Source organism: Leuresthes tenuis, unplaced genomic scaffold (assembly GCF_036924035.1).
Source record: "Leuresthes tenuis unplaced genomic scaffold, fLeuTen1.0.hap1 SCAF_16, whole genome shotgun sequence".
NCBI lineage: Eukaryota > Metazoa > Chordata > Actinopteri > Atheriniformes > Atherinopsidae > Leuresthes > Leuresthes tenuis.
Window position 1 is genome coordinate 10,996,334 of NW_027325370.1, and position 21,048 is coordinate 11,017,381.

The following is a 21,048-nucleotide window of genomic DNA, read 5'->3' on the forward strand; positions in this document are numbered from 1 at the left end:
CTAAGAACAAAATCTTTTTTTTAAAAGTTTGAAAAATCGTTTTGGTTCTATTTTGGTTTGTCTTTATTGTAGATTGACAGCCTTCCACAGTGTGTATTGCCAAAACAGTTTCTAGAAAAGATGTTTCTTTTTTTCTGGCAGCTGTTCATGTATGCATGCATGTGTGTGCCTGCTTGTGTTTCCAGTCAGCTCAGTTTGACAGCATAATTGTGAGAGCAGGTGATTGTGGTCTCAGGTGTGTAATTGACGTATTTTACTGAAGGCAGTGAAAGGCTCCTTCAGGTGCTGGCCAGTTTTTTCCCATTGTGGCACACACAGGTTGCAATTTCAAGTAAGTTACTGAGAATCAGCTGCCTGTCAGAATCAAGTCAGACATAACGGTAGAGCAGCTATAATAATCATCAGCTGTGCTGCTTTCGGAGTGCATAGGGTAATTTTGTGTTTCATTGAGGTTGGACTGATTGGAGCTTCTACTATGTTTCATCTTTCTCTTTCATACAACATCTGTGTGCCTCAATACATTTTCTCCAAAGCAAAAGCAAAGATTAATTTGGCTGCTTGCTATTTACTGTCACAGACCAAATTAATTCTTCTCAGATGCTGTCCATTCCTCCACAGCTCATCAAAATTACTTTGATGGGTGACAGAATTTGCTCTTTGCCCTGAAAAGGTAAATCACATTGGCAGTGACAGCCTTTTCAATCTTGTAGCTTTATTTACTTAAGCTGTCAGTGGAGGCTCTACTCATTTTATAAACTGAACAAATGTAACTCCCAAACTATTAGATACACATTTCCACCCCTGAATCTTACTGAATATCTCAAGGGGGAACCGGGATTGTTTAGACACCCTTGTGTTGTAGTTTGCCTGCCAAATCATAACTGTCATGTTGGCATGACATGTCAGGCAGACAGTTTTCGAATTTTACAACCAAGTATGTTTGCTGATGTGTGTTTGGTTAGTTTAAAAGATTGCAGGGTTTTATAAAAATGGCAGCTACCCAACGCTTGTGTGTGGGGGTGTGCGCTCGTATGTGTGTGTGTGATGTAATATATTTACACAGTGACTTGCCTCTCATTTGGTCCAGACTGTTAATGGTAACACTGTTAGCCTTTGGCACCAAAGGTCATTAAACTTAATGCACCCAGTGACACATGCATGCACTCACACACATACACCTGCCCTATCATACACACATTAGCACACATATAGACACCTGTATGTTTTTTTCTTTAAGCAAAAATATCCTTCTGTGTAACAGGATGAATAAGTTGGATTTAAATGCTTTTCAGATTATTATTCACTGTTCCCCTACCTGTTCAGCTACCCCTAAATTATTTATGTTTTGCTTCCAATGTGCCAGACTTTCTTGTAATCTTTTCAAGTGGTTTGGAGAAATAGTTTGTCAGGTTTTCTGAAGCTATGAGTTCTTCAAGGATAAAAAGGCACCTAACTCAAGGAACGAACCAGTGTTGTGTCTACACATGGAAGACAAAAGAAGAAGCTGCTGGTATAAAAACAGATGTACAGTATCTGAAAGTAATGTCCTTTTTAATCTGGTTAAAATAAAACCCAGTAAAGTCCTGACACCGGACCTGTGAGATTTACCTGACCCTTCACTTGATCCATCTACTATTCACTGATACCTCATCAGAAAGGGTCTCCATATTCAGAAGCTGTTCTTAAAGAAGGGAAATAGTAGGCGACTATAGTAAGGTAAAGGTATGACAAATTACACAAGAATTGGACTGAATCGAAGGGCAATGCAATGCAGCTATTATTGTTTGGCCCAATGCAACTAATTAGCATTCTTGTCACATTTGACAGAAGCTATCCAGAGTCACACACCACAAACAGTATCTACCTCAGCCACCTCAGCAAAGTGCCAAGTCATTAACACACAAAGTCAGAAAGCAAAGTAAACCTAATTAGTTATCCCACAAAATAAGCAAATAGTGCAAATTTCTGCAATTGCAGTCTCCTTCATTTTTATTCTCAGACAATTTATTGCCCCACCTAAATGCCTACTAATACAAAATACTGTAAGATGATAAATTGCATGAAATTAATAAGGGGGTTTTGGAGGAGGATGGTTGGAAGTACTTTCATTACAATGGCTGTGAAAGGATTTTTCAGTCAGTCTCTGACTCCCTCAGTATTTCAGTGGTTCCATCCATCCCTCATTCAACAACCTAGTTTCCAAAATGGTTGGTATGATGTGTAAATTCTAGATGAAAACAAAATGAATAACTTGGAACTAACTTCAATCCCACATATAATTTTGTTTTGTACATACAGCAGAGAAATGTCATTCTTTTTTAAATAAAACTGCTTATATTGAATTTAATGCCAGAAACACATTAGAAAATAAAGAGATGGAGCCATCAAGAGACTGGAAAAAGTTTTAATGTGGAGATAAAAAACATCTGTTGGAACATCTCACAACTGCCGGTTGTCAGGTTTTTAACATGATTAAATGTTAGGTTCGTTTTTAATTGAGAGATTTCCAGTGCTGGGTCAGAGTCACTGCCCAATCTTTAAGTAGTGGTTTTTTTTTCACCAGGAAAACTGTTTTCAGAGCCGTTGCAACTCATTGTTCATTGAGATCTAAGAATTCATGTCAGGAAAAATAGTTTTTTAAAAATCATTATAATCCTTAACCAATACAGAATAGCCACAAACCTCAGGCACAGGCAACGTTACATTGAAATTTGATTCTGTCGTTCAACTCTATGCATGGGCTCGGGAACATTTGTGAAAACTGCTGTCAGTGAACACAGTTTGTCATTACATTTGCAAAGTCAGCTTGGAACTCTACCAAAAAACAAACGGATAAGCAAGATCCACAAATGCCCAATTTTCTGGGCCAAGTTAAAAATGGAGTGAGGCACAGTTGAAAAATCTAATCTGACAAATCAAAAACTTTGAATATCTTTTGTAAATCACAGGTCACCGTCAGCTGAGTTAAAAGGCATTAGTCCACATTAGTCCACATTCTTTATGTATTACAACATAACGGGTCTGGGGCAACATAAACATTTGGAGCATTATGACCCTTTCAGTCGTTGAACTAATCTTGAATTCTGAAATCTTGGAATCCTACTGTATCTCAAGCAAGAAAATATGTACCCTTCTGCATCTTACCAATTGGCCTCTTCAGTTTGCAAATGCTGACACAGTGTCGTTAAAACTAGAGATGGTGCGTGCATTTTATTTTTTTGCAAATCCAGAGACACAACTGGGTTTTTTGTTTTTTTTTGTCATTGTCCTATGTTAAAAAGTAAGGCATTATCTTTATTTCCTACAGCACCAACTGTTTCTGAGACAGTCTCGTAAATACCAGCCATCTTGTCTTTCATCTAATCGTCTATCCCTCACGACCTTAGTTGCATCTACTCCAGTTTCATGGAAACTCTGCTGTTAATCTCCATAGTGAAGAAATTCAGAAAGCTGTCCTGTGTATCTGTCCATCTGCAGCCTCGGAAGGACAGTAATCTCACTGTTTACAGTTTTTCCTTCAGAGATGGCAGACAGCCTTTAAAACCAACACATTGTTCTGCTGGATTACTGTCAATCCATCGCAAGTACACACTGTGAAAATAAGAGGGCTTCTTATGCAACTCTTCCAAGAGAATGAAGACAGGTTTAAATCTCTCATGCTCTGTCCATTAAAGTAAAGTTAGACTTTTTTTATTTGAAAAAAGTTTTCTTATTTCTTCTTTTTGGCATAGTTGTAGTGTAGTAGTCTCTGCATCTGTTTGAGTGACCCTTTTTGCATTCCCATGTGTGTCTCTGAAAAAAACTGATGCCAGTTCTGGCCAGTGTCTGATACTATCCACAGAGAGGATTTCAAGCCAACAGACACAGATTGTGATGGAATGTGGTTGAGATTACTGCCTATCTTTTCCCCCAATCTCCCACTGTTGAGCTCTGTTCTAAGACCCACTCTTGCACAAGTTCAGCCACCATTACTCCAAAGACTTGAAGCATGAAATAGGCTTGCCAGCATGTGGATGTCAGATTCTGTGATGTTAAAGCAAAGATCACTTGATCGACACTGGCTGACTAGAATGGAGGGAGTCGTGCAGGGAGTGATTTTTGTCATTTAAATATCTTTTTTTTTTTTTTTTTTTTTTTTTTTTTTTTTTTTTTTTTTTTTTCCCCTTGTCCTGTTCAGCATTATGGCAGCAGAATTGTAGTCAGACTACATTTAAATATCTTTGATGTGAATGTATTGTGACAGCCTAGAATTCTATAGAATAGTTTTGGACAAGCATTAAATTAGGTTTTACTTTGCTTTGGCTTTTTTGGGCCAAATGTTAAATCATGCAACGGGAAATGTGACATATCAATCACACAGATGCAGAACTTTTAAGTGACCATTATTTGTAAAGCCAGATTCATAACAAGAATTTCATGTGCATGGTGAGTGCTTTGTTGAACTGCGTGTTTGTATTCACACCAACAACCTTTGTGCAAAGAAGCAGCTGCCCACACAAGCACTTTTTAATGAAGGGATGCCTCTTTTAATTACCACAAATACTAACAATTTTGCCTGATCTATGGTTCATATGACTCATAAAGGGGAGGCATGAAAGTTGCCCTGAAGTAACTTGGGAGCAGCAAGATATAACTGCTAAAATGGACTGTAAATTATTATCATTATCAGTCATCATCACAAAAGGTAAGCTGTATTTTTAATGTCCCTAACTTTCTGCTTACAAACTGAAACTCTAATATAATGACCAACTAATGTTTTTATTGTATATTTTGCTGAGAGCTGCTCTCTGACGATTACCTCGTCTGAAAAAAACAAGCAACAAGCCAAAAGTTTTGATGTTTTGTGGCTGCAGGCGGGTTGAGCTACAGCTGAGATGCGTACCCTGATACAGTCGGTGTGGCTGCTCTCACCTGTTAACATGGGAGGCAAAATGAAAGTCATGCACACGCCTTCTATGAGCCGATGTAATGCTTCCTTATTGAGAAAAAATTAAATAAAAAAACCTTTTCCAGGTCCAGGTTCTCAAACAAAATCATTTGTTGCTTGTTTTAGGTTTTAAATACAATTTTTATTACATTTTTGTGCTGACAAATCAAGCAGTTTGAAAACCTCACCTCTATATCAGGGAAATAGAAATACATTTTAGTCACTTTATCATACTTTCAACTTTATAGTATTTGAACTTAAGAGCAATCATCAGTTTAAGTGAGGCTAAAGACCATAGAGACTTCAAGCCTGCACTCCTAGTGTTTTCATCAATAAATTGCCATCCATCCTCATATGTGTTACCCCCAATACCAATCTCTCTTCATCACTGGCTCAGTTAATACAGAATATTAGTGGGATTTCTATGATGGAATGCCCTAAGGCAGTGTTTCTTTCCCATTTTTTTTTCTACTTTTCATCAGCCGTGACCCTGTCATCTCCTCAGGCAAAGCAAGGAGATTGTTCCGCTCATGAGAATTGACTAGCTAATCAAGAGCAAGGGACTGCCAGACAGAGCAGACACTGCAGGCTGCCTTCATCAGTCAGAGCTTAGATGTTACAGCCGTCATAAACTGATGAATTTGCTATCGATGCTCCATAAAAATGAGTGTTTGTGTGACACAGAGAGACAGACAGACACGCCGAGTTTTATTAATGACTCCAGTGTCTCAGTTGAGATGAAAGGCTGCACACATCAAGCCTTTACCCTGAATGACGTGTGCAGGATCAGATGTGAATGTGGGCAAATCATGTCAGAGTGAATAATGTCACCTGTGCTGCCTTTCTGGCAGATCTTTTTCTCCTCAATTACACCTATGATAATGATTCTGACTGATCTGTCTGTCTGTCGGTCCTTTTGATTTCTCTTTTTTCTCTTTTTCTCTTTTTTTTCACTTTCTTTCTCTCTTTTTTCATTTCATTCTTATTAACAGCAACTATCAGTTTCCATTCATTTCCGTACGACATCAACCTATTTTTTGTCACATTAAACCTAGTTTTTGCTTCTTTCCTTACTTAGAACACACCCATGTTACACGTGTGTAAAATCTAACTGTGCAAGGTAATCAGGAAAATAAAAGAACTCACCCGAAACCTTTAGTAACTTTGAAAAAAACTAAGACATACTTTGTGATGGATTATGTGGCTCAAGCAAATTTAGTTCAGTAATTAAGGGTTGGATGGAAATCAGAGAAATTCTTAGAATATACAGTCAGACTTCCCAAACATAGTAGCCTCATATCTTGATCACCCCCAACATTAAAATCACTGAGGGAGAAGCAAACATAGTCTCTTATTACACTGCAGTGGTGTACTGGGAAACCTTGAGTCTATGCATTTACTTGGATGTTACTTTGACACATACCGCCCACCTCTACATTGTAGTAGACCAAGTACACCCCCTCATGGTAGCAGTTTGCCCCAAAAGACAGTATGCCCTGCAAAAACTGCACAGAAATGCTCAAGGACCATGCTCTCTGTCTAATCCACAAATACCAATTAATAACCTGAAAAACCCAAAAGAACCACTTCTCAGACACTGTCAGAGCTGGCCGATTGAGGGAAACCTACACCAGGGGACACAGAGGGTTCAAGTTGAAAGTTGAAATGTTTAATATAGTTTGTTTAAATGCATATAACACCTTTGATTGCAAAGAAGTATAAAACTGTCTGTGTTGATTCTCTAATCAAGTTTTTTTATGAGGATACAATCATTGCAGGGAAATGGAAGTGGGGGAGTTCAGTGGTGGGGTATGTAGTTTAGGCCTGAATAAGAACCACTGAGCTATATGGATTTAATAAGAGTCTAGCTGGTGACGTGGTATCTGTGTCAAACTCTTAGTGGCTTTATTTCTATGAAGCCCATTTAAATAGATGAAATTTTTGAATTAGGTATAAACTGACGTGGCTAAATGTTATTCTGTTTTCAATGAACCCCTGTGCATTTTGTCTTAATTTTTAAGCTTTCACGGACATTTTTGTCATTGCATTCATATTAAATGACTCGCATCATTTATTAAAAAAGAATGGTTGTAAAAGTCTTCTAAAAAAATCCCAACATTATCATCATCACACATTCAAATCAATAACTTTTTGTTATTCTTAGTTTATTCAAAGGGTTGCTGTGAGGGTGCTTATCACAGTGTGGCATGTCTGAATGGATTTTTGAGATAATCGGTTTGAATGCATTTATTCAAGCACGCCGTGGCTAAGTTGCAGAGTCCAAAATAAATAAGAGGATGTGAGCTGTTGCCTCTTGTCATGAAAGCACTTGCTGCTCACATTCTTGACCCTGGCTGCTCTTACATCCCCTTTCTTATTTAACGCATTCCTGAATAGGGTTGTTCCTTTTGTCCTGCAAAACTGTGGTACAATATCCTCTGCATACAAGTTGTGTTTGGAAGTAGTTGATTTAGTAGCACTGTGACTTGACTTGATTGCTGTTAATGCAGTGGTTTATTTGAAAGATAAAGGTGAGTGTTATACTGCTGAATTGCATTCACATAATTTGAATTACATATGAAAATACAAATCCATTATTTATACTTTGGTACGCAGTCTGCTCTCAGTATGTGCAGCCATTATGTATTATACATGCTGGACTAAAGCTGCCTGTCACAGCAGCAACATTGATATCACCATCGTGTGCTCTACACTGTTGGCCTGTGAGTCCGCACTCTAAAAGCTGGCTGAATGAGAATTCTGTGGGAACAATAAGCCCGTTAATTGATTTCAGTCTCCAGTATCGAGCAAAAATTGAACTCCATCCTGTCTTTCCCTTCCTCTCTCACAAAAGAAGGAAAACCAATCTAAAAATTACCACCCTCTAGACACTTACTGTCGTTCTCTATCAATTTTCCACCTCCACCAACGTCCAATTTCAGCTGCCTCTTGGCCACTGGACTCTCTGACAGATTGGTGGACCTTTTGCAACTTTGGTTTCTGAGTCCTGTTGTTACTTCTGAAAGTGGGAGAGGAGGAACGGTGAGAGAAAGGTTTGCGGGAGACAGAGCGACATGGAGACAGAAACAGACAGAAAGCACATTTAATGTATTGACATTAAATTGCCCCAGGGAATCGCTGTGTATCCTGAGACGTTTTTGTTGACCCAAAAAAAACTTTAGATACCACTCAAAGAAGAAAGATCCCTTTCTGATATATTCTCATAAAAATGATTAATCTCTTCTTTGCATCGTTAAATCTACTTTACAAAGTAATTTTAAAGTAATTATATGACTGCTTCCCACCTTACCCAAGCTGTCACCCAAAGGCTGTGGGATTATTTATGAAGACAGTTTCAGCCATATTGCTTGAATCATGCAAATAGGAAATGACACTGATCATATTCATAATCCACTGGTACGAATTACATGTCAGCTGACGCATGACTGCTACTATGCAAATACGCACGTTTAAACGGTCTTATAGATCAATGGCCAAGGATAGAGATTTTATTTACTGTTTCAATGAATCATAATAACTAGAGGCGAGCCCGTTTAAAGGATTGGTACAGAATGGAGGCAGGGATGGAGGGAGATCATTGAATGTGCATGTCTCATAGATCATTTCATAGACAGTTCTCATTAGCTTCAGCGTAATCCCTGTGGCACTTAACAGATGCAGAAGACTTCAGAGATGCACAATAAATGAGCTTTATTAAATGAGTCAAGATTTAACAAAATCTAACAGCTAGCGATCAATGTGCAATCTACAATAATCTCCAGCAACTTGACACTTTCAGCCTCTCGTTTCCCTCATTAGTTAGAATTAAGATATGCTTTTAATCATCCAGAAAAGATCAATACAACTGGAGTGTTTGTTACCTAAAAGGACCCCGGTTTGTTCAATGACATCAGCTCTTCTGTTGTGAAGCGCATATGAACAAACTGCTAATTCAGCATTTGTGGTAATACTGATATGAACTTTTACTGCTGCATAGCAAATTCACTTAGCTGTTATATCACATTATATTATATCACATTATATTATATTATATTATATTATATTATATTATATTATATTATATTATATTATATTATATTATATTATATTATATTATATTATATTATATTATATTACGGATGGATGGATGGATGGATGGATGGATGGATGGATGGATGGATGGATGGATGGATGGATGGATGGATGGATGGATGGATGGATGGATGGATGGATGGATGGATGGATGGATGGATGGAAGGATGTGATGCCTGGTCAGGTGTACCTGTTTAATGGAGCTTGGCAAAATAAGTATCCCTGTATCTTGTTCTTTGTTACTTTCAAATCAGTCATTAATGATGAAGTAAAATTTTTACAAAGGTTAAGAGCTAAGAGTTGTTCAGCTGTTAATAACTGTGAGGTTTGGTAAACAGAGGTTTAGCTGTTTCCATGTTCTTTTCAGCTGCTTTAAAACTGTGACTCTTAATATATAATATAAATATCAGACAGTTTTGTCTGTGCAAATTGGTGATTGATGATTTTCTCAGTTCAAAAGGGGTTTATAAGGGTGTTATTATCACTATAGTTTAACAAATTTGTAATACTGAATAAATATTTGAAAGTATTTATTTAATTCTGTCTCTATGTTCAATTACATAACCTTGCTGTGATAGCTGGTGTGTAAATGTCACCAAACTTTTCATCAAAAAACTGTGCCCAGTAATCCCAAAGTACATGCAAGGAGGTGGGTTGATGTGTATATAGTACATTGCATTGGTATTGCTAAAAATCAGTTGAGAAGACCATTGTTTTAGGTACTCCTGTTTTAGCTTCCCTTCACTGACTCCCTGTGTAGATATGTAGAATATAATCAGAATAGGTTTCAAAGGTTTAAAATGGACTGGGTCCTGTTTATTTATATCCACGCCCCAGTTCTCGCCCTAAGGTTATCAGACCAGATGATTCTAGATGTTCCCAGATCTAGTCTCAGACATACAGGTGACCGAGCCTGCCTATGTCGCTGCCCCCATGTTGTGGAACAGCCTTTCATTCAATATTAGAACTGCCCAGAACATTGTTATTTTCAAGTCTTTGCTCAAGACCTACCTCTTGACCTACCGCTTTTATTTTGTGTTGAGCCCAGACATCTTGGTTTGTCCATGTATTCGTTGTATTTTTATTGTAATTTTCTTATAGTTTTTATCGTTGGTCCAGTCTGTGAAACACTTGGGTCAACCGTTGTTGTTTTTTTAAGTGTGCCATAAAGATAAATTTGAAGTTTAAGGTAAGTCATCCGTAATAATATGCTCTTTTTTGCAGAAAGAAAGTAAACTCAGAGCAGAGCACTAAAGGTTTGGCTTCAGGTTTTGTTGCTATGTAACTCTGGTTGAGTTTTCTTATGATATAATTTTGGTTTATCTTAACTTGGATGTTGCTGTAGTGATTTCAACAGTCACTCCAGAACAATAACACTACGAGAAAAGAAGAGACTAGAAAGATAATAAAGACAAGCATTTAGTCGGACAAGTTGTTAAAAAAAAAGCCAACAGTTGGGGCAAACCTCCTCGGATGAGGACACAAAAGCTGCAAATATAAAATGAATGACCAGTTTGGATAAAGTTTCACACAGTTTTATTTCCTACCTGCCGTGCAGTTCTACAAATGAGTCATGGCAAGTATTCAGCTGGCTTTGAGACAAAGGCTGCAAACACAGTATGTTGTTTAAATAAAAAATTTGAACTGGTTAAAATACCAAGGGGGAGTAAACCATCACAGGGGAGAGCAAACAGGAACTTCGAGAGCTTTCACGATTGACGACTGCTAACATGTTTGAATCTGACCAACTGTAGTGGTTCAACCACTATGTAATAAATAGACTCTAAATCAACAAGCTTCTTAGCACCTCCTCTTAAGACACTTTTGCCACTTTAAAGATGTGGCCAGGCTATTCAACTCCTACTTACAGAAATAGAATAGAATCTTTGGATCCTTTCATAGGGAAAAAAAGAGTGGGTCCTATCATGGGGTAAATATTGTATTGCAATAAGTTCATCAGCTGGCCAGAAAGACCTTCCCAAGTTTTTCAATTCCACTAAAGAGGTAAGTGATTGTCAAAGACTATAAAAAAGCTACTAGCTATTGATGGCTGTTTGGCATTGGTTCCAGAATATCTCTGGCTCCAGTTCAAAAAGCTTCAAACCTTTCTCATAGAATAAGTGAATAGATTTCCCCCACTACCAGTTATGGTGTTTACACATTCAGATAAAAGAAAGATAATTCCATTATTGAATAGATATGACCTTAGATAAGTAGTATAAGATAAGACCTTATAGGGTTTGTAGTTTTTGTCTCATAAAGTCTCTAGTATTCCTCTCTTGCTTCATCTTCTTGTCCAAGTACGGTAACCCAAAATGGCAAATGCCAAAGTTAAGGCCTCAAAGTAACAGCTAACAAACAATTGAGGAACGTCATTAAAACAATCAGTCAAATCCTCTTTAATTCAGTGTACCACAACAGATTTTAGTACATTACACGAGAAATATATTGATGCCAAAGAAATAAAAAAATGACTGTGACTCTTCAGTTGTTAACTATGTGGGATATGGTTTATCAGAGTGTCTGAATGTGTCTGTTTAATGGCAAAAAACCCTGCTGTCTCACTCAGCCAGTGGGGAACAGATGGTATTGAAGGTAGAGCTACAAGCGACAAGCATCCGACCCTGATGCATCATTGCTTTGCTGTTTGTACAGATTTGGGGCTGGCACCAGAATCGCATCACCTCGAACTAAACCACAATCCTGTGTTGTCTAACTATCTGTGTGCTCACAGTTCCACACACTGGCAGAAACTTGCCATCTCATTTTTATCTGTTTGTGAGAGGAAATAAACAAAGCCAGAGGGTTTTGGTTGAGGGTTGAGAGGGAGCGCAGCTATAAACAGGAATTTCTTTTTTTACAATTCATCTGAACCTTGTGTTGAAAAACCTTTTGGAGAAAAACCTAGTGATTTTTTCCATTTCCTTTTTTTAAATGTTGGCATACCATCTGCACTGCAAAAACTCTTGAACTTTTGTTGACTTCTGTGAACAAAATTTGAGGTGCTGGACAGATTAGTTTAGCAAAAAACTGGAAAATATCATGCTCATTAGTTTGCTCATTCACACAATATGTAACATTCAAACAAGATGTAAAAGTAAACAAAAGAGAGAAATAACTTGACACCTACTCAAAGAAGTGACATATACATTCAACATCATTTTGCTTTCCCTGAGACAAAAGTTTTGCAGCATATGCAAGGAGAACAGTGGATGGGAATGAGCAGTGTGGATACCTGGAGAGGAGAGCAGTTATCAGGAAGCTCCCACTCTGTCATTGTAATGCAAAAGCTACAGTGCATGTTTCTCACCAACCCTGAGGCTATGCAGACATTGAAAAATAGGTGGCAGTCCTCACCCCGCCTCTCTCTCTCCTCCCTCCCTCACTCCAAACCGTTTCCAAAGTCTTCCAGCTCTGCACATGCTTGCAGAAAGCTGGAGAAGACATAAACATATATTTTCCCACCTCACACACTCTGTTTATAGTTATTTTTTCCAGTTTGAACAGTTCATCTTGCATACAGATGTTGACTATCGAATAAGTGAAAAAGTAAGGGAAGTTGACAAGTCATAGCAGAAAACATAGATGGTGTATTTGTATTAGCTTTGCACATAATTTAACGTTGAATGGTTTGATTCCAAACAGAAAGCCACAGAATAAATGATTAAACACCATCAGTGTCAGAATCTCTCAGGTAGTATTCATAATTTGAACAAATTTGAATAGCATTTGTTTAATAAAGTCACAAGCAAAGTTTAACCAATCAGACTAATGAAACAGCACCACGTGCAATCGGTGAATAGAAGCCGACATTGTTGATGTTGTCTGTGTCCTGTACTAGACTAGATAACAGTACAGGACTGCAGTCTGCCCATTTCATTAATTCTGCAACACAAAAAGTCTTCTAACTGTACCAAACTACAGACACCCACAACCATATTATTTTGGAAGAAAATGCTTTGATATAAAATAATCACACATTAATCTTGTTTTGACATTTATGAGCTATGTAATGATATCACGACCAGAAAAGTAGTTCTTTTCTGGAAAAGTAAACTTTATATTTCTGGCTGTATTCAGGATTTTCTATCTTCTGGAAATAAAAACAATACTAACAGTGATATTAGAAGTATTTTAGGTGGTAAAATTAAAGTTTTTAACTTGACAAAGTTTCCTGTATCATGAATATACAACTGAAATTTGAAACAGAACAAACAACCTATAAAGTGGTCAATAAAGGCCCCCTGCCTCCGTAGAAATGGATGTATTAGGTGGTGCACAAAATTCTACTCCGCAGTGATGGAGCAAACCATGTGCCATGCCACGACCTTACACAATATGTGATTTTGTTGGTACTTTTCATAGTTTGTATGCAAAAGGTTGGATTTTAAAGTCCTCATTTATAAAATGAATATGAAGATATTTGGTTTGACAAATCTGCCAAGAAGTCTGGAAATTTAATTCTGATAGAGCACAGAATGTTTTATATAGAAATGTGTAGTAACTGTGTCTAAAGTGATGAGTCTCACAGTTGGATTTATTGTTAATATGGTAAACTTCAAACTTTTTGGTAATAAGTTAGATAAACTCATTGCAGAATCAGTTCAGAAGAAAGTGAAAGTGCTGCTTACATTGTTTCGTATTCTTAAAGTATGACTATATTTTCCATTCAGAACGGTATCTGATTTTTTTATATCTATGGTGACAACTTTATTCTTTGATATTAATTAGTAACCACTGTTTATGGGTTGGTTTATTGGTTATCAAACACACATGTTCAGTGTCCTTATCCCTTATTTATCACTCCAAGTGTTGCTGCCTTTGCACAATCAATACAAGCAAACTTAATGAATAAAGAATTGCATTGACTCTGTGACCATTATTGGATTGGAAACACCAGTGAACTGTATCCTGCAGTCAGTTGTTTCCAGAATGGGAGAGCTCTTTCAGTTAACAATAAGGGCTGTTGCTGCTTGAGTTCCTTCATAAAATGTGGATCTATTATTGGGTCCATTAAGTTATACCTCTGTGTAATGACACTCTACTCATCAGCATTTTTCTCTAGACCCTTTTCCTAATTACCCCTTTTACATTTCATTTTTGTTTTTAAACAAGCAGTCCTTATCTTCAGCCACATACATTTAGTCACTGAACATGAATTAACAGGCTGAATAACCCTGGGAAGAAGGTTCTTTTCATACAGGCAGTGAATGCATCATAGAGATTGCTTTCAGTTTCAGGAAAAGAAATATGAGCTAAAGAGGGGCGGTTTGGTGCTAAGAGCAAGGTTGGAAACACCACATGTCCTCCGTTATTGCTTGAGTTTAGACTTTGTTGTATTATTAGACATCTCTTGTGTTTCAGCATGAGATATCAATCATAGCTGTAGGCTCAAAGCAGAACAATTCAAGGAACGAAAACTGTCAGAACATTGTTTGGCTGAACCACTGAATTAAAAATACACACACAAAACTGTGCAGAAGTTTTTAAGGGAGGATGCTCTCAGACATAATGCCACCAATGCTGGTTTTGTTTTTTAAATTCTTCAGGGGATTTGGATTGACTATCCAAGGTCTTGTTTTGTGAGATATAGTTGTAGTTGGCAGCGTTCCATCTTTATGGTATCTTACCTGGATCCCTAAAACAATAAAAAAGATAAGTGTGGAGTTCAGAAACGTCTAATTATCTACATGGTCTGCAGTCCTTTTGTCGGAAATGACCATTGTTCTCACCACAAAAAGCTGCTCAGAATCAGCGTGTTGTATTCCTGAGGGCCTTTACTGATCATTTATCAAAGTGGCAAATCTTTTGGTAACATCAAAAGTATAGACATATGTCAGCACGCCAGAAATATTTATATTGAAAATATGAACGAACACAGTACTGACACTCCAAGTTGCATTCATAAGATTCAAGACTGAAAACCTTTAGTGTCACATGCACAGTACAAATATATACTTTGGTAATGTTCTCAGCAATTGGTCATGTGATATGAAGAATATTGAATTTTAATTACAGGACTGCAGCATTTCTGAATATTGCCCTATCCTTAATCCCATTAACCTTTACGTCTTATGTTCTGCAAGTGTATTAGTGAATTAGCGACCGTCCCATTCACATCTAGCCCTGTATGTTTGTGCTTCCTGTACATTTCCACACAAAATGAACCCCCCCCCCCCCCCCCCCCCCTCATTTAATTTGCCCGGTTTTCTCTGTGTTTTGAAAATATCTGTCTCCCCTCTCAGTTTTCCCATCCATCTCAAATCTTTTTAGACAGTTATATTGAAGCTGGGATAGGAAAGTGTGAGATGTGATTTATGTATGACACTTGATAATGGAGCAATGCAAAATGAGGGGGAGCAGTTTACCTCAACCTACCCCTCCCCCTTGCCCTGAGGATGCATGAAATTGAGCTGAATGACTCTTCTTATCCTTCCATAAATTACTTTCCATACCACCATCTAGACAAGTACGTTCAATGTGCAAAATTATTCTTTTTCAGATTCAACGATTCTCTTTATTTTTGTATTTGATGTGAGAAAGAAAACCTTTCTCTGTTTCTCTGTTGAGATTTTTTAAAGCACTTTAAAAGTTTTCAGTGACTCAAATTGGAAGAAAAAAATCAATTTCTCTCTGCTGCTGTTTTCATTTTATTGTTTTCCTCTTTTGACAACACTGGAAAGTGGCACTTTAAAGCACCATTCAGTAAATATTAAATGGATGCCTTTTCTCATAATTCCTGTAAACACAGCAGGTGCAAAAGGCAGCTTCAAAGAAAAATGTCATGATGGCATTAGTATTTGGTCTCTACTTATCTATTGGAACCCACCCTGTGCTTGGTACTACCGACAATAATCAATTTGGTGCAGCATTTACCTCAGTCACAGATGAAATAACCATCACATCTTACAGTGATCTTAAATTGATTTAGCATTTTAAACTAAGAATTGCTTCATTTAAAATGCTAAATATCCTCAGCTATTCAGAGCATCTGTGTGAAGCTGTATTACAGTGTGGCTTTGGCTATAGCAATTTCATTTACATAAAATGTATTTTTAAAATTTCATTATATGTAAACCCAAAGTGCTGAACATAGAAAGAAAAAGTATGGGGGAAAAAGTAACATATAATATGTTCATATTTACATTTATGTCACCATAGACTCACACATATATATATATATATATACATATACATACACATTTGCAAGCATACACAAACTAGATTTATAGAAAAGAAAGCAAAACATTTAATGTGTGGATGCATGAACCATATGTACCCATGGTACATATTTCCAACAATAACCCTAACATGACAGCTTACATTTGATACATAGACAGATATTAATTTGAAATTAGTTGCAATGGACCTCAGTTCAAGCAGGTAGTTTGTTTCAGAGATCTGGATCACAGTTACTGAAAGCTTCCCTTGACTGGGTTGGATTTGACTCTGGGAACAGCTAAAAAAACCTGAACATGATGAACTAAGAGACCTTGAGCGGGTCAAGCAAGTCAAGGTACTTTAGTGTTTAAGTGATATGTTCAAATTTTCACGTTCGTGAAAGAGCTCTGCAGCAATCTGAATGTGTCAAAGTCATTCTATGGATTGTTTGGATAATCCTACAGACAAAGATTTACAGTAATCCAACCTGCTCTATTCTAACGCATAAATCAATTTAGCTGATACAGTTTGAGATTAAAAGAAAAATCCACCGTATGGCTGCCTCTTTTTGCTGAAGTTTAACTCTGGATTAAAAACTATTTTACTGTTAAGGCTAAATCAAAACCACACACAGTAGGGCCATGTTTTTATGTCAGCCTGCTAAAAGCTCTCGTCCTTCTTTGTGTGTCGTAGTTCTGCTGCGGGAAGAGGTGGCCCAGCTCCAGGAAGAAGTGCACCTGCTGCGGCAGATGAAGGACATGTTGAGTAAGGACCTGGAGGAGACCCAAGGAGGATGCTCGGCTGACGTGCTCTCTGCTACAGAGCTCCGCGTGCAGCTGGCCCAGAAGGAGCAGGAGTTGGATCGAGCCAAGGAGGCTTTGCAAGGTGATGACTTGATCAGAAAAACATCAAGCTGAGTGTGATGTTGAAACATCAACAATTTCACTATCATGAAAAATATGAACAATTATGATGCAACAGAGGGAGGACACTTTGGTTCAGTGATTTCTGAGAGATAAAAGCAACTTGAATAGATTTTGATGTAATATTTTGCGGTGATGCATCCCTATGTTCTAAAGACATGCGCCTCATGTGTCTCTGATTTGATTCTGACTTGATTCCGGCACCTCTGGAGTTTAGAACTGGTGTCAAAAACACTTTCTCAGTCCCAACTGCTCATATACAGATGGTTGATCAGGAACCTTTTGCATAACCTTTCAACAAAAAAGATGCCCTTTCACCATCATTTTTGGATGTGCAGGAAACAAATTCTGCAGCGTTCATTTATTTGCAAATAACATGGTGCTCATAAGAGGATTTGACTCTTTGGACTGTGAGTTGCATTCCTCTAATCGTTCCTGAGCAATTTTGGGAAATTTTTCTTCTTGGTGAGGTTGTTGCTGTGAAAAATATCTTTGCTATGTGCATAGGGGATTGATGCATGACAAAGTAACTTTCTGAGACGGGGTTTCATGTGACAATTTTTTTTATTAACCCCATCTTTCAATGGTTTTATTCTTATGGCTGAATAGAAAGAAATCTGTGCTTTATAAAAATCTTAGGAAAAGAAGGTGCAGCTGACTTTGTCCTGTGAGGGAAAATTTCAAAATTGGAAACATGCTAAGCAGAGCAAAGTGGCAGCAATTTCTACTTCCTGGTCAAACCTTTGTATAATCATTCAGCACCCGGCTGCTTTAGTTTTCTGCTTTCCACCCCCACTCCTGCTGTGAGAAAGCTGGCTGCATTTAGCTTCATAGGGCTTGAAACTGGTGCATTACTTCCTACCACCATGACGTTAACGTGAGAGTCTATAACAGCGTTTTTAATGCAGCCCATTAGCTGCATTATGGTCCATTAGCATGTGTTATGCCCGAGAGATTATGTAGTGGCATTTGAGGGTGAGAAAGGACACCAGTGCTTTGTCTTTTATTTTTCTTAAGCAGCACCATGCTGAGAACAAATCTCGCTCCTCTGCTCCCATTCTGCAGTCCTCATGTAACCGTATGAAAACACAGCACAATATACTGAAGAAGCTTCAGTCATGACAACAATGACGGATTCTGAATTTAAAATCAAGACAGCATAATGATTTGCTGTGGAACTACAAGCGTAATCATAACAGCGGCTGGCAGGTGTCACATGGCCACACACATTTGATATTCAAGATGGCCATAATTCTTCACGATTAAATGTTCTATGTTTTTCCGCACTGATAACAAGGTATGGCAGCAGCTGGTCCCCTGTCTGTGTTGCAGGGCTGTGTGTGTGTCAAGTGGGAATACACTCCCAAAATTGCCATCACAGAAAATGTGAACAAAAAAGGTTCTCTCAGGCAGAGCTCAGTGGATTTCAGACATCAGAATGACAATGAATAATTCTTTTCAAAGAAGTGGAATGAGGCAGAGCACCAAACTACTCCTTGGAATCACACAAACATGTGGCATGCTGTCAGGAGATTTTGTTGCTGTGACATTTCACTTGACACTTTGAGCCTACGCTTTCTGGAAGAACTGAATGAAAACAAAATCGACTGGGGCAGAGGAGAATAGAGTGCACGTTAAATAAATGCTTATCTCTTCCTCGGCTGGATGTTTAGGTCTCTAAACAGACTGCCAACCGCCTCATACTGTCATTTGTATGACTCAGGCCCGTTAATGAAGGCCAAAGCCAACCAGCCCTTTCAGGCACTGACAGTTATCAGAGGCTAATGAAAGCATGATAAAAGGGGACTTTGGTTGGCTTACAAGGTCCAGGAACGTTAAGCAGAGTGTATCTGGTCTGCAGTTAAGATGAGTTATGTGGGAGAACAGCAGGAAATTGGGTGTAGTTATATTTGGCTCTGTTGGAGTGGGCGCAGAAGGGCTAATTGAAATTACGTTGAACTTGAGTGAGAAGATTTTCTTGTTCCTTTTTTCTTTTATGATATTGCTTTTAAAGCTGTTTTGCCAGAGGAATAGAGAAGAGGCTGATGATCAAGAAGGACTTTTGCCTGCAGACAGACCCATGAACAAATTTGCATTAAGATGCTATTTTCTTCCTGACCTGGTCTGTGCAGCTGTTGCTGGTTTTCATCTCTTTTGTTAATCCACAGTTGTCTCTCTCCATCTTCATAACTGAGACTTTGGCTTGCTACACACTCCAAACTATTTTCAAGGCATCTATGAAAGGGCATCGGTTGTATTTGCTCTATGCTGTTTGCTTGTCGTGGGCAAAGGCTAATACATTTTGGCCTTTCAGTAATATTTTCAAGAAGGATGTGGAAATATATCCGACATTACATTTTTTTTCACAGAATTGAGGCAAACTAGCAAACCAACATACAGAGGTTACGGTACAAACACTCCATCTGGGAGGTATTTGTGTAGACAATGGTGAACTAGTGTTTGACAGAATAGTTCATCTTATTTTACCATCCTGGTACATCTGTCAAATCTCTGCATGAAGTGGCTATGATTGTAAAAAGAAAAAAGAAATGTCCCCATCTATTTCAGATCAGGCGCTGTTTAACAAAGTCTTAGATCATCCAAGAAGGTACATCTTTGGATTGGACTATTGGCTGTTAGCCAAGCTGAATGTAAAATGTTGTGCATGGGGGTCCTCACATATAGTTTAGTATTTTGTTGCCTGTTTACAAGTGATATTTTTAGTAATGATTATTACTGGTTTGCTCTTTATGGGGTAGATATTTTGAAGTGCTTTCTTTAGTGTTTTGTAGTACAACAAATGATACTTTGTAATAATAATGATGATAATGATTATTTGCTGAAGCTAAGAAATCTTTGGATTTTCGAGTGGCTTCTGATGATGAAACAATTATTTTCGTAAACTGCCTCATTAAGAGGCTGGTGTGTTTCATCTCATATGGAGCAGCAAAATATTTTTCCCAAGAAGAATGAAAGCAATGTTCGACGAACCCAAAGCAACCTCGTTGTTATTATTGAAGTTCTACCAGCAACTATTGAGAAGCAGAGCGAGTAGCTTTTTTTGTTTATTTATTTATTCATTCGGTTCGGTTTTGGATGAGAAAGCATGATGCTGGAGTGATGAAGCTGCATGAAAGAATCATCATTCCCTTTTTGCTCTCTGCCGCTTGACATAATACCTTTTTACTTTGGGTATGGTTCACAGAAACTGCTGTGCCAGTCCTACCTCAGTTCAGATGGTTTGCGGTTAAAGTGCATGCAGATTTTCTGCTGCCTATGAATAAAAAACAGAGAATACAGAGGAGGACGCTACTTTTCAGTCCATTCTCTCTCCACTTATTCTTCATTATGTCCCCTGCTGTCTCCTTCTTTTTATCCTCCTTTACCTTTGTTTGGTGGGATGCTGCCTGCGCTGTTTCACTCTTAAGACTTACTTTACTCCCACTGTGAACCAGACTTTGGCCTGTGAACACTGGCTGCCTGTTGAGGCTGCTTTTCATGCCTCATACCCTTAAGCACACAGATGACAAAGAAATGATGCAGTCTTGGCAGTCTTTAAACTCTAAAATAGACATATAAGAAGTGGCTAATTTGGCTGATCTCGTTGACCAGTTTTCTAAAGGTGTTTAAGTTTACACTATTCCTATTTAGACTGTCTCATTAAAGTTTTATTTAGGATTGTAATAGTATAGTTGGGCCTCATTCTTGTTTTAATTAGCTACTTTCACTAAGACTAATTACAGCTGAGGGACCCCCAGTCAATCTAGAGCTCATATAAAGGTAGCAGACAGCTACGTATCATCAAAGCACCAAGTCTGCCTGCTCTGTTTAGTGTCATTTCACACTACACTGTAGTCAGAAAGCTACTCTGACTAACTATAATCCTTCTGCATCCTTCGTCACTAGTCATTTAAACACCAATACAGAGACACACGGACACACAAA

The 21,048-nt window shown here is 38.0% G+C and overlaps 1 protein-coding gene across 4 annotated transcripts in view; it reads left to right on the top strand.

Moving 5' to 3' along the window:
- The window catches only part of LOC140272459 (kazrin-like), a 158,034-nt gene that overhangs the window by 123,537 nt on the left and 13,449 nt on the right, over positions 1-21,048 (top strand). For all 4 annotated transcript variants that reach the window (XM_072367926.1, XM_072367924.1, XM_072367927.1 and 1 more), the window contains one exon: positions 16,874-17,065. In XM_072367926.1, the coding sequence (XP_072224027.1) occupies positions 16,874-17,065 (192 nt within the window). The remainder of the gene's footprint in view (positions 1-16,873; positions 17,066-21,048) is intronic.